We start from the raw sequence: 15,153 nt of genomic DNA, 5'->3' as shown, positions 1-15,153 counted from the left end.
TATATATATAAATTATTTGTTATTATTATTATTATTATTATATTGCTGATTATCTTTACACAATAAGATTGAAATTAAATCAATGTAATTTTTTTGTAACTAATTATAAAAACTCAAATTATTAAGTATATTACCTTACTCCCTTCTGTCGTGCCCTAGATCACTCGAACTGAGCAGCAAGGCTCGGTCAAGCCGACCACCACGCGAAGAGCCCTTTTGTGAGAATCTGTTCGACTCTTTCGCACAAGCTTTCCGCTATTCTTCTCCATTCTTCCTCTCGATAAGGGCGTGACGTCCTTCGGCCTACAAATCAGGTCGCAAACTACACTCGAGCTCCACCCCATGGTGAAGATGATTTATCATGCTGAAATTAGGGTTGGCCAACCTCTTATTTCTCATGTTTCCTCCTCACAGCTTCTTTTGTGCTGGCACACTAGCCACTCGAAGCTCGATGTCGTCTCCCGCACGTGACTTTGGCTCTCCTGGTAAGTTATTTGCCTCTCGTATCAATTCATAAGGTGAACTTACCTCCCTAACTTTCGCCCCCTCACTTTTTATTCCCTTTGTTCGTTTTCCCTGACTTTTCATTTCGTCTTCCTCATTTTTTCATTTCCTCTTCTATCTGTTTTCCGTCTCTCCTTCGGTTCTTCCTTTCGTCTCCTTCAAATTAAAACGAGTCGCCACATCAAGCCTACCCCTCGCAAAATAAAGCCAACACAAAAGGAAAAGAAGACTGGCCACACCAACACTCCCAAAATATTTTCAACCAAGAAATGTTTCAACTGTCTTGGACATGGACATGTTGCATCCAACTGCTTGAATAAGAAGGCAACTTTTTTTATCGAACATGGTGCAATGGAAGAGGCAAAAAGTGAAGCCCAGAGGATGAGATCAGAGAGTGGATGAGATCAGAGAGTACAAACTATAAGAAAATAACAGAGGATGAGATCAGAGAGTACAAACTATAAGAAAATAATGGTGAGACGCTTGTGGTTCAACCAAATCAAGTTTAAAGAGGAATTAACAATGGCTCGGGCATAACATATTCCATGCCAGTTGGATTGTGAAGAGGAAAGTGTGAAGTTTCATTATAAATTGAGGCAGTTACGAAAATTTGATCTCTACGTAAATGATGGACAAATTAAGTAGCACTACTTAGAAGCATTTCCAGTCATATTCACTGATTTGATTGCAGAAGAGAAATGAATTGTGTCAACCAGAGATGCCAAGTGAAAGTTTCAACTAGAAATAAGCTACAATAACAAGTTTGGTGTGATGTTATGACTATGTCATATTGTATTAAGCCAATTGTGGAAATATGACGAGACTACACTTCATACAGACCACAACACCTACACATTTAATAAGGGCGGGAAGCATACTTATGTCATTAAATAAGTCAACAATGACAAGTACTCAAACGAAGATAGAAGCTATCGTGCATCGTGTTGCATTCCTATAGGCTATGAGAAAGGTGCCTGAGCAACTAGCCTTGGTGATGCTAGCAGGCAATGATAAGGAGATACTACCTGAGACGGTGCGTTTGTTCTGATTTGTAGTATGTCATCTGGATTGCCAACCCTACAATAAATTCAACATGCTCTAAAATCTTATCCTAGGATCAATGCTCCAAAATAGCTTAGCTCCTTACAAGGGGAGAAACTTGCTTTTCGGAGAAACTTGCTTTTTGATAAACTCTTTTTCTTCTAATGCATTCTTTTTTCAACTTGTATGTTTTGGTTTGAAGAGAGGTTGACTTTAATTAAACAAGCACAATCTAATTAAAATGTGTGTAAATTTCAAAACATTTGCATCACTTTCTTATCAAAAATTTCTAGTTGTTATATTCTAATAGAAGGCAATTAAATTTGCCGACCGTATTAATTTCCTATCATTTTCAATCTTCATCAAATGTAGTGCAAAATTGTTTAAGGATAAGCGAAAGCCAAGCAAAGTTTATGAGATTGTTGCACGAGTTGTCATATCTAAAATTAAATTTACAAGAGAATAACACCCAACAAGTCCTACATCACAAGGCTCTAAATAACCCTCATTGTAGAAACTTGAGAAATTTAAGAAACAAGAAATTCATTTGTCAGGCACAAGTTTTATTTATCATAGCCCAATGTATCTCAAAGAAACATGAAACACATTGCATATTATGTAAAAGAAATGAGGGGATAGCACTAGAATTTCATAATGACACCAACAAAATTATTAATTCATATGACATCATCAAAACATCCCTAAGCCTATTGAGCATATCGACTCCTCGAACCTCCACATTCCTCTCTCCCAACCCACTATCACTTCCCTTTCCATCAGTACTACTCTTTCACCCTTCTTAATTCACTAATTACCTTGATATTGCTTCACAACAATTAGTTTAATATTTTCCAATACTCCCTTCCATCTTAGAATTCATTTGGGGAGATTCCAGCTATTTGTAAACTTAGTTGTATAACTATTGTAAAGAAAGATTTTTTTTAAACATATTCGAGTATTATAACGTTTTTACTTAAAAGAGTTTGGCAGCAACTTCTTCATAGCTATCACATTTCAGCAGTATGATCGGAAAAGGATGTTTCACCATGAGGCTTTTGATAAGCAATAGGAAAGCAGATGTCAAACAAAAATATGACAACAATCCAAAAAACAAAAACAATGAAAAAATAGCCCCAAACAAACCAATGTTTCCCACCATTTCTGCTATCATCAACCCTCTATTACTACCTCACTAGTGCAAGTAACACCAGCTCATTTCCCTTATCAACCTTGCTGCCTATTGTACTCTCATCCCAAAAATGTGTGCTCTATCAAGCATGCCAACAAGATTGAATACCAAAAAATTGGAATTCTTACCTTAGCAAACTCAGCTGTTCTGATTTGTAATGCAAACGGGTATTAAAGAAGGTTTCACTCAAACGAATGAGATTTGCATACAAAATGCAAGTCAAATATTATCTGTAATGTGCATATTATTACTGCCTCAGTTAAAGAACAATAAAGGAGAAGATTCAACACTAAATAGAAGTTATTTTAAACAAAGCCTTCAAATAGATAAAATCACCAGTCTATTATATAAGAGATCTATTATAGAAAAAAATGAAGATACCAGTACAAAGTATTTACACAACAAAAAAAATTTCACATATTTCATTACCCTCATATTCATTGGTAACTCCATCAATGTGAAAGTTCCCCACATCAGCCATCATTCATCACTATAGTTCCTTTTTTTAATATCATAAAGTGAAATGCATCAAAAGCTCACTCAACCACATTCCGGAAACAAGGGAGTCAACTACTTCTGAACCTTAATAAGGACCAAAGCACCTGAGTCCCATTGGGGGCAAAACCAAATGACTACCAATCTCATCTAAACTAGCCTTGTTACAATTTGTTAAGAATTATTAACCAAAGGGGTCTCAAAGTTAGGTTTGAAATAAAAAGAGTAGCGAATTCTTCAACCCAAAAACTTAAGCTTATTGGAGAGGCGGACCCACCACTTTATATTTCTACATCAATAAGATTTCTACCAATTTAACATGATACAACCTAATACTATCTCATCTTAAAAATTATTATAAAGGTAAATTAAAAAGAAACAATGGGAACAAAAATCTTACAGAAATCAAATCGTTAGGAAAAAAAAAGAAAATCACTAATAACCGATTATGGAAGAAACGATAATCAATAAGATGCATGGATGTGTTGTAAAAAGAGAAATTATAAAGTGAAAATATAATACTGGAAGGATTGTAGGGAGCGCCAATAAAATCATGTAGTAGAAATGGCCTTACATAGTCTAATCACGCAAAACGAAGGGCTCGATAAGATTATCAGATAGCATAAATGTAGTGAATTAAAGAAGAAATAGCAAAAATAGGGATAACATTATTAATTATTATACAAGTAGGCTAACTCAAAAAGGCTTTAATCCACAAATAGCACATAGGAATAAGAGATAAAGGAACGAAATTCAAAAGGCTGAGACTCAAAATGTGTTTAAAAAACCTAAGTCATCAATCCAAGTGCACTTATCAATACATGCTCAAGAATGAAGGGCTAAAAGATAAGGCAAGGCTTCATGATGGATGGATATGGACAAAAATTATGGTAGCAGACATGATGTACCTAGCATAAGATTACATTTGATATAACAACATTAAAAAAAAAAGAACTATAAAAATTATGTGTACTTGAAAAAAAAAACAGGACTAGCATATCAAGCACAATATTATTACTACATCATTTAAATGAGCATAGAGGATGAAAGTACGAACGAAAAGAAATTGATCATGCATGAACAAGATTATAATGGACTATATCATGTCCGATTGGCATCCTGAAGCCATTTAATAAGTTTTCAGACACTATTTTTCTCCATTAAAATCCAATTGATTGAAAATGTTAAAGATGATAATGAAGTAAAATAGATCCAACTATAAAAGTACTGTCACATATAGAACATACAGATTGATTTCCGTTGAATTCAAAGAAGGCCTCAGGTCCTTTTTTCTTGAGCATGAATAGAATACTCGTCAAAAGCAATGAGCTGCTATTATGTCTAGATCCAATCTTTTTATCACGTAGAAGAGCAAAAATCCTCCTGATGTCCTTCCCAGATATGCTATGCCCACCAATCACTTGAATTAGCTGAGCAATTTTCAATATCAAATTGTAATTTTCTCCTATGGCAAACCAATCAAGAAGAAAAGTAAGAACTCCTGCTCTAAAGCATGAAGTTTGGTTGGTGATTGAATCGTTCAACAAATTCTGGAAGACATCTAGTCCAAAATGCTGCAGTGAAATGCTGCTCTGCCACCGAGAACATATCAATAGTTAGAAACAAAAAAACTCAAGAAAGAAATACAACATAAAATAGGACATACAAACCTTTTGTAGGACATTAAAGAAAAGCAGAATCACATCATCATTCTGTAAAAAAAAAAAAAATAGAATGTTCAAAAAGAAAACATGTTAGAGGTAACAAATCTACTCCTCTCTATATTTTATAAGCAGAGCGATCTTGTCAAGCATCAAAAAGACAAACACCTTTATGACTGCATTTTCCTGCATGTCAAATTTTCCATCAACAAGCATATCAAGAAGAGCATTCAGAAGTCGTTCACTTGGTTGCCACTTGCAAAAGTCGAGCAAGAGACTCTGTAAGGTTTGATAACCCATACCAACCAGTGCTCTAAAATCAGCCTGCATTTAGAAAATGGCATTCAACAGAAAAAACAAAATCCAAGAGAATGTAAAGTTTGACAGAGCACTCTAACAAGAAAGTAAAAGATAAAAAGTAACACTTTGAAGATAGGTGCAATAAATAATCATGAACTGCTTCGGATGGCAAAAAACAAAGAAAGTAATCAGCTAATTATGGTATGTCAACGAAATCCAATCAACGAGCATAGTATGTAAGAAATGAGGTTTTCTAAAGAATCAGGGGCTTGGATATACATAGGCAATGCTACACAAGTAGCAAGAATGGAATGCTTTTAACTCTTTCAGATATAGGGTCTGTTTGAGGCAGCTACAGCTTATTAAAAAGTTATTACACAGCCATTGTGTCAGGAAGCTGCTACACAGAAATTATTATCGAGAAACTGTGTTTGTTTGTTTTGTACAGTTTTGCAGCAGTTGTGCTGCAGCTGTTTATGAATAAATGATATTTTGTCTTATAATATTGGGTTGTTTATAACAGAACCAATCTTGATTGCTCACTTCATACATGAAAACAGATATCCAGTTTGAATATTATATAATAGAAACTTAGACATCACCAAATAGTAACACAACAATCAAAATTTTAAATAAAGTTATTAAAACAACAATTAATAAGATCATAATATTGGTTTTTAAAATTCAGGCAATTAATGTGACGAGAAAATCCCTCCTCCAATGAAACTCTCCACATCTCGAGATTACTGTCAAGTAACTTCATAGAGAACAAGTAAAATGACAAGTCGTAAATTTCTGAAGTTGCTTTCTAAATTCGCATCACTTGCTAAATAGAATTTGCTTGTGATGTACTGGGGTCATTAGCGCATGAAGCAACCAACTATGAAATTTAGTTTCTTATGAAAATTGCACCATCTTTTTTCTTTTTCTCAACAATAAGACGCTTGGATCGACTAGTAGATTCAACTTCATTAAGATTAGATGTGGGGTCTTCATTAGAGTTAGCAATTTGCTCGGCATCTACATGCTCAACCATGCCAACAAACTCTCTCTCGCTTGGGGCTCATACAAGATCACTTGTGACCACGACTTCACCAAACATACAATTCAACTTTACTTCAAGCTTGGGTTCAATGCTGCTTAATTTAAATTTTTTGGCATTTGGCATGACCTACAAATTAACGGATGACATATTGATGTAATTGAAAAAAATATTAAGAACTGAACGTTTCCTAAATTATCACCTACAATCTCTTGGCCCAACATTCTTCTGACGCATCGATGGTTGGATTTACTAGATCCCAACTCAAGCTTATGGATCTCCGTTTTAACTCTTTCCATATTTTTCAGTCCCTTTTTCAACTGATTCCACTGATTTTTTAATTGTATTCTATCATATTCTCTTCTTGTGCATTCCTCAAAATTTTTAATTATAATTAGTCAGTCTTACTTGTTAAAGTAGGTGGTTGGCTTGTTTCCCAATTTCATATCTTTAAGATAAAGATCGCAAAATATTAGCTTCACATCTTTATCCTTCATGACGCAAAAAAAAGAAACTAGTCCATAAAACACTGTCATTATTGGATCCCAAGTCCCGGATGTGAAAGTGAAGGGTGTGTTATGCAGTTGCCAACAAGCGTAAAATTTATTGAAAAATCATGTCATGAATCGTTTTGATCATTGTATAAATGTTAAACTATCTCTGGAAGCAACGCGTTGTATACTCTCAATGCAGTGAAAAGTGTGCAATGGTCGATATACCGGTGCCCAGGAGTGTCAAATAAGCAAGAATTCCCACATTGCAGACGGATACAGTTAAAAAATTTAGTCCATGAAACTAATATAAGAATAAGATCTTGGAATATAGATATTGTCACCCATAAATTAATGAAACTAATTGATATTATGACTCATAGAAAGATAAATATTTTATGTATTCAAGAAACTAAATGGGTTGGAGAAAAGACTATGGAGAATGATATCCTAGGTTTTAAACTTTGGTATTGAGGGAGGATTCACACTAGAAATGGAGTAGGTGCAATTATAGATAAGCGTTTACAAGATAATCTTACAAAAATTAATAAAATTAGATAAAATTATAGCCCTTAAGATTGTTGTCAATACTAAAATTTTTAATATTTTAAGTATTTATGCTCCTCAAATAGGTTTAGATATAGATTCTAAAGAAAAATTTTGAAATAACTTAGAAAAATTAATATAGATGATATCTCTCGAAGAAAGAATTTTTATAGGAGATATAAATGGGCATGTCGGTACAGTGGTAGAAGATTTTAAAAATATTCATAGTAACTACAGTTTTGGACAGATTAATGAAGAAGGTAGATTCATAGTTGATTTTGCTTTAGCATATGATTTTGTTATTGCTAACATATTATTCAAGAAAAAATATGGGCATATTGTTCAAAGTGATGGTGATATAAATGGGGATGTTATTAGTGGAAATCAAGTTGGTTGGCTGAAGTGGAGGAATGATTCCGGATTATTGTGTGATAGAAAAGTACTGTTTAGACTGAAAAGAAAGTTTTATAAGATGGTGGTGAGACCTGCAACGCTCTATCACACTGAATGTTGGCCTTTAAAAGAGAAGCATAAAACTAGGTTAAGTGTTGTCGGGATGAGAATACTTAGGTGGATGAGTGACTTTACACTTAGAGACCAAATGCGAAATGAATATATTTGTGATACGTTTGTTGTAGCTCCAGTGGCGGACAAAATTAGAGAGAGTCGCCTTAGATGGTATGATTACATTAAACATCAACCATCTGATGATTTGGTTAGGAGAGTAGATGTTTTAAATTCGACTTATGTTAAGAAAGACAGAGGTAGACATAGAAATACTTGGGAAAATTGTATAAAAAATGAACTTAATTTAGAATTGAATGAAAATATGACACTCAATAGAACGCAAATGAGAAAAAGGATTCATGTAGCCGACCCCACTTTGTAGCCGACCCCACTTAGCACTTAGTGGGATAAAGGCTTGTTGTTGTTGTTGTTGCATTTTTATCCTACATGATCGACAAAGGGATTTCTTTTGTCTTTACCATGATGACTATTAAAATAAAAAGAATCAAACAACATAAATGTGTGGCACATAATATAAAGTTATCTCATAAAAACATAAAGTCTGATTTAAAATTTCAAGACTCGAAAATGTAACATAAAAGAAACATTTGAAATCTATTAACACTTCACCAACACACACCACCATCATCAACACAAACACACCACCTCCAACCCAAACACACCACCACGTCCAATCCAGCACAACGCCACCACCATATCATCAAATCGACACACCACCAACATATCATCAAATCGACACACCACCACCATATCATCAACCCAACACGCCACCACCTCCAACCCAACACACCACCAACACTACACTAAGACCACACCATCAACATACAACCATCACCACTCCAATGTACACACACCACCACCATATCATCAACACAAAAACACCACCACCACCACACAATCACAATCAACATACCACCACCACCACACCATCAACATACCACCACCACACCACTTACATGTACACACGCCACCACCATATCATCAACACAAACAAACCACCACCTCCAAACAAACATGCCACCACTCCCATCTACCGCACCAACAAACCACCACCACCACACCATAACCACACCACCATCACCAATCCTGTGTACACACTACCACACAAAACTTCTCTGGGAATCTTTGAAGCATTCTAACACATTCTCGTCACCTCCATAGCATTCCAAGGCCTTCATAGACCTCAAACTTGAGAGCACTCAATTACATCCACACCCACATTCCACTCGGTAAAATGTTATCCCATTTCTTCCAAAAACATCCACAAAACACTATTGAACAAAATCTCATAACCCCAAGCCCAATTCACTACCTCCACTCCATCAATTTCTCAAAGCTAAAAACCATCCTTTTTTTTTCTTTTGGTTTTGCATCAAAACATATCATCCGAGAAAGAGGGCAACCCACCAAGACCAACCAAAATAAGAAATGGAGCATATTCAACTGCCATAAATCAGAAATGGCATCGCACCCTCCAGAATCCACAAAGATAAACACATTCCAAGTTCATTCATTCCAGAGGCCACAAAATCCAATTTCAGCCATTCCAGAGCCCACAAATCTCAAATTCATTTATTCTAGAGGCCACAAATTGAAAAAAGCAAGTCACAAAAAAAAATCCTAAAACCACAAAGCAAGTAGAGCAAAGAGCACAAACAACAAATAAAATGGCAGAGAAAACCAAAATCCAAAATCTCATTTTCACTCTAGTAGAATATTGATTTCACGATAGAGCAAAACCACAAATTGCATAAAGAAAGCAATACATTCCAAATCAACCTCAAACTGCAAAGATAAATGATCGAAGATACTATGGAAGAGCGATAAAAGAACACCTCTCACATCACGAATGGGAGAAAGGAGATGGCCTTAGAGCAGAGATGCGAAAGTAGCAACAGAGACTCGAGAGAGGTAAAGAAGCGAAGCAGCTAAGGAAGATATGCGAACGAGCTGGGCAGAGGCGCGGTGGCAAGGCGGAGAAAAATAACATAAAAAACACATATAGCATGGGGTACTAATTCGTGGCCTGCATCTACAAGCACATCGTCAAAGACGCTGTCGCGCCACCTTTTCGAAACAAACGAATTTGCAATTTGAAACCACACCACAGTCGTCCTGTCGCGCCAAATAAACCCATAATATGAAAATTACTTCCACACAAATAAATCAATATTATTTACCTTATCCCAATGACTTCAATTATTAATCTATCATTATCATCATTCCCTTTCACCCAACTACATGCATTATATGAATTTTCAACCTCTACTCATTTCTATGAAGTGGAAAATTAAGGATCTATTTGGGGTAGTTGTAGATGTTTGGAGAATCAAATGTGAATCTGCTATAGAAGAAATGGTTTTTCAAAAAAATGCGACGACAATTACAAATTTATTTCATTTGCAAAAATAAGACCGTAACTTTCTAGCAGTCACTGTACTTTAATACCTCAGGTTGAAAAAAACAGTTTTTTACCACAAATTTCTAAAAAAAAGGAAGAAATTAGTTCTCAAAAAAAAAATATGGTGGTGGTTTGAAAAGCAAAATAGGCAGAAAGCTATCTCAAATAGACCCTAAGTGTTAAATTTATTTAGCATCTGTCAATTGCAGAAACTTTTTCTTTCATAAACCCATTTTCCAATATAATTCCTTCGCAATCTACAACCATAGATGGTTCATCTATTGACTTTCTTGTATATGCCTAAACTCTCTAATTATTTTCTAAGACTTAGGCTGCATTTTTTTTTGGCATTTTGGATTGTATTCTGAACCAAGTCGTAATTTCACATGTTTGACACTCACGGTTGGGTCAACCTCCATTCTTCGAGAACTTTGTTTTATTCAAATATCACGGCCACAAAAGCCGCTATGCATCCCGCATTTTGTTTTGTTTTTGCCTGATTTACCGAGAGCCTCAAGTCTGTTCCCTTAACCTTTGGAGTTCGAGCAGAACGGAAGGTTACTATCGGGTTGATCCCTAGATGAATGGAGTGAGAGAGTTGGCGCCCAAGTTCTCTCTACTGCAGAGCCGCTCGATGCCTTATTTCTCTCCATCGCTTGCAACTTCAATATTTGTACGGCTACAAAGTTTGGATCTTCTTAATCCAATATTTCATATGCATTCGTAATTACTATATCATTCATGTTAAATTAAAATAATCTTTAGAAGTGATGGGACAGAAGCCAAATTCATTCGATTGTTACTTATACATTGTTTATTGACTAATGAATTCTTTGAGCTATGAATCCTGCTATGATCAATATCTTGCCTTACGAGCTTTCTCCAAAAAAAAAATTATTGTTTAAACTAATGCTTTTTAAAATTGATTATCAATTTGCTCATTTATCCTTTTCAAATCATCTAGAAAGCAATAAAAAGTTTATCAAATAATCCTTAAAGCTCCATCTACTGCGAGATTCTTAAATACAACTAGTAGCTCTATTTTAGTTTGTCCGACTTATAAATTATTGCTAATGTGATTTATGTATCATTGAGTGTTGGGAATTATTTTTCAGGTTTGATAAAGATTTTCTAATGCATAGTTTATGCTGCTTGTAATAACAAAAAATATTCATCTTTGATAATGAATTTGTATTTGTAAGGCCAAATAACAATATTTCTCTTAATTCTACAATTTATCTTTGAGATGGATTTCAACTTGTTTAATAGAATATAGTTAAATATGAGAATTACAAATCTTTATAAAAAATATGAACTCTATATAATACGAGCAGATGGTTATTTCAGACATTTAATCACAGATAATATTTTCAAAACTTAATTTTTCAAACAGAACAACTGTTTCCAGAGCTCTAACTTTTAAACAACAGATTTTCCATAAATTTTGAACTGAGATTTTAGACAGCCACAACTGTCTCAAACTCACCCTTAATTTTTCCCCTTCTTATTTTACCAAAGCATCCACCCTGATTTTCTCATTCCAACCATAATCAAATTGGTTTTAACTACTCCTTCAACACCCAACATAGATCCTTAAACCCAAGTCGAATAAAAACTTTACCAAATTTCTCTAAATCACCAATTTATTCTCCTGCATCATAGTCATGAGGACCACCATTAAAACGAACCACTAACACAAAGTCTCTCCTTTTCTACATTTTAATTCATTTATATCATAGATCCATCATATCTAGATATCACTTGATCCAAAAAATAATATCAACACATAATAATCCACATCATTTTGACAAAAATTGCAAATTTGAACTTAAGACGATATCGGAGTTAACCTAAATACAATGGGAAATGCAAATTTTATTAATTAAATCAAATAGGAATTACAATTAACACACTCAAAACTAGAAAAAAACAAAAGAAACGACACAAAGACCAACTATGGCTTAGGTTGGGGGTGGTGTGGTTGTGGTTTAAGGTAGGAGTCGTAGGTAGGGATGGATAGGATGACTGAAAAACAGTTAGCAAGTGGTTGATGGGGCAGTAGGGTTGCGGCAATAGGGAGGCTACGACAGGTGAAGAGAAAAGGGGTGGACGAGCTGTTGTAGGGGAGGAAGAAAGGTAAAGTTGGGCTACAGTAGAGAAGGATCGGTCGTAGGGTAAGAAGGCGAAATGTCGGCAGCTAGGGATACGACTGGGAAAGAGGAGTGGCGATATTACGGAGGAGAAGGATGGTGGAATGGGGAAACAATAATTGGACTGGTCCCAATGGTCTGTAGTAAGAATGGCGAGGGCAATAGGGAAAAGGATGTGTGGGAAGCACAGTTAAGGAAAAACACCACCTCGAAAGTGAGATACAGCTAGAACACCACTCAACCCTTGGAAGCTAATCAACATCTTGGAATGAGATACAGCAGGAGCGCAACTCACCCTTTGATAAGGCCCTAGAAATGGAAACGGGGGACTCAGACGACTATATTGACAGAAACACAATAAAAATTGACCTAAAACACCACAACAACCTAGATAAACTTAGGGTAAATAAGAGTGGACACCACTCCACATAAGAGGCGATAATTCCATGTAAGGAACCTCCGACTACGCATTTGAACTGTTAAAACCCATCCTGAGGGAGAGACGCCCCGTCCAGGTCAAGCGGGAGATGTCGCGCTCTAGTACAGACGAGGCAATTATCACGCACTCATGGGGAGACACAATCCAGTTTTATCTCTAGGGTGCCCCGCTTCACAAGTGGTTTTTTCGAATAAGACCACGCACTTTCTAAATTTCCTCCTTTATTAGAGATTTTCAATTAATTCATCAAAACTAGATTATATACATTAGTGAATATTATTTGAGAGCATCACCATAAGAAGTTTCTATCGACCTTTTTTATGTTATGCTAGTGTGATCAAAAACATGATTGCCTCTCCATCAGTCATATCTTTAATAAATTAAAGTTACATTTGACACCATTTTTTTTCTTGATGGGCATCAAATCTTTTCTCTTATTACTCAATCATGTCATTTCAAATTCAATAAAAATCGCTTGAACATTCTTCAACTATTATCATTAATTGTTTTAAATCAAAATTTGCCTCCATGATAGTTGTTCCTAGCAAGAAACAAAATTAATTCATATGTACTAATTTAATTTTTTTTTTGTGGTGTTCCCTAAGGCTTCAATATTTATAGATGCAATTCCCTTCCGTGCTAACTCTAATCATAGTTTTTTATTGTATCAAAAATCACTACAAAATATCACTTTTCTATTCTCAATTTAGATGATATAACTAGCATGCTATCAAATTATACAATCTTCTTTAAAATCGCTTTGTGTAACAAGTACTATCAATTTCATATTTGTGCTAATAAGGAATGGAAGAAAACCTTTAAGATTACAAATGGACTACATGAATGGATTGCCATATCGTTCAATATACCTAATTTGCAAAGCACATATACGTATGTTATGAATCAAACATTCAAATTGTTTGTCAAGAAATTGTCATCTTTTTGGTGATATATAAATGTCACTTTTCTACTCTCAATTAGATGATATAACTAGCATGCTATCAAATAATACAATCTTATCTAAAATTAATGTGTAACAAGTACTATCAGTTTCATATTTGCACTAATAAAGAATGAAAGAAAACATTTATGATTACAAATGGGCTACATGAATGGATTGCCATGTCGTTCAATATACCTAATGTGCAAAGCACTTCTACATGTGTTATGAATCGAACATTCAAATTATTTGCCAACAAATTGTCATTTTTTTGCCGATATATTAACTGATATATTAATCCTAACTATTATCATAGTTTTTTATCACATCAAAAGTCACAATAAAATACACTTTTCTACTCTCAATTAGATGATATAATTAGCATGCTATCAAATAATACAATCTTCTCTAAATTTGATCCATGTAACAAGAATTATCAATTTCATATTTGCGCTAATAAAGAATGGAAGAAAACATTTATGATTACAAATGGGTTACATGAATGGATTGCCATGTCGTTCAATATACTTAATGTGCAAAATTCTTCTATATATGTTATGAACCGAACATTCAAATTGTTTGTCAGCAAATTGTCCTTTTTTATTTTTTTGCTGAAATATTAATGCAGAGCATCTAACATGTCTCGGAAAGATCCTTAGAAACAAGTTGTAAACACACTTCAGTTCAAAATTATATATCAATTCAAAAGGATGTTTGGCTCCACAACCCAAAGTTGTCTCTTGGCCCTAAACCCTAAAAAGCATGTAGAATTGATCCCTTGCAAGAATGTTCTTTGCTACATCACCTTTCGCATATCACAAACATTCATGATGATGTTAATAAGCAAATCAAATTTATAGTCAATAATTATAAAGAATCTTTAAATACAATGCTTCAGCTTTAAAAATATAATAAAGGTGACTACATTGTAATGTGTTCTAGACCAAGATGCTATCCACAAAAAGAAGAAATACCAAAGGCACCAAAATGATTTTTGAAGTAAAAGTTTCTTCTCCAGGAAAAGAGCAAAATCCAGATTTAACAATACAGAGAAAATTATCAAAAGATTGTAAAGCCTTCAATAAATTAGACTTAGTTTTATATCCAAAGAAGAAAAGGAAACCATTTTCCAATTTATCTTTCAACGTATCACAGATAACAAAGATAATCTTTTTGTGGTTAAAAAAAGGCTTCGCAAGGGGCTTTTCATCATATATATAATTTTTTATACCTAATCCCCTAACTATTTACAAATTGATATTTAGTCCTAGAATATATAAAAAGTCATTTAGGTCCCAAGACTACTCTAATATAGGCTAAAATAGTCCCTTACTTTTTAAAAAAAGGATTATTTCAGAACTCATTAAAAAATCTAGAGACTAATGTTGCATATTTATAGACTCTAAGATTAAAATATAGCATATAT

The 15,153-nt window shown here is 34.4% G+C and overlaps 1 protein-coding gene across 1 annotated transcript in view; it reads right to left on the bottom strand.

Annotated features, from left to right (window-relative positions):
• Positions 1-15,153, bottom strand: part of LOC110022215 (BEACH domain-containing protein B) — a 196,248-nt gene that overhangs the window by 63,752 nt on the left and 117,343 nt on the right. The window contains 3 exon segments of the mRNA XM_020721041.1: positions 4,477-4,821; positions 4,900-4,941; positions 5,059-5,214. Of these exon segments, the coding sequence (XP_020576700.1) occupies positions 4,477-4,821; positions 4,900-4,941; positions 5,059-5,214 (543 nt within the window).

Source organism: Phalaenopsis equestris, unplaced genomic scaffold (assembly GCF_001263595.1).
Source record: "Phalaenopsis equestris unplaced genomic scaffold, ASM126359v1 Scaffold000174, whole genome shotgun sequence".
Taxonomy (NCBI): domain Eukaryota; kingdom Viridiplantae; phylum Streptophyta; class Magnoliopsida; order Asparagales; family Orchidaceae; genus Phalaenopsis; species Phalaenopsis equestris.
This window is presented reverse-complemented; position numbering and strand designations above follow the sequence as displayed.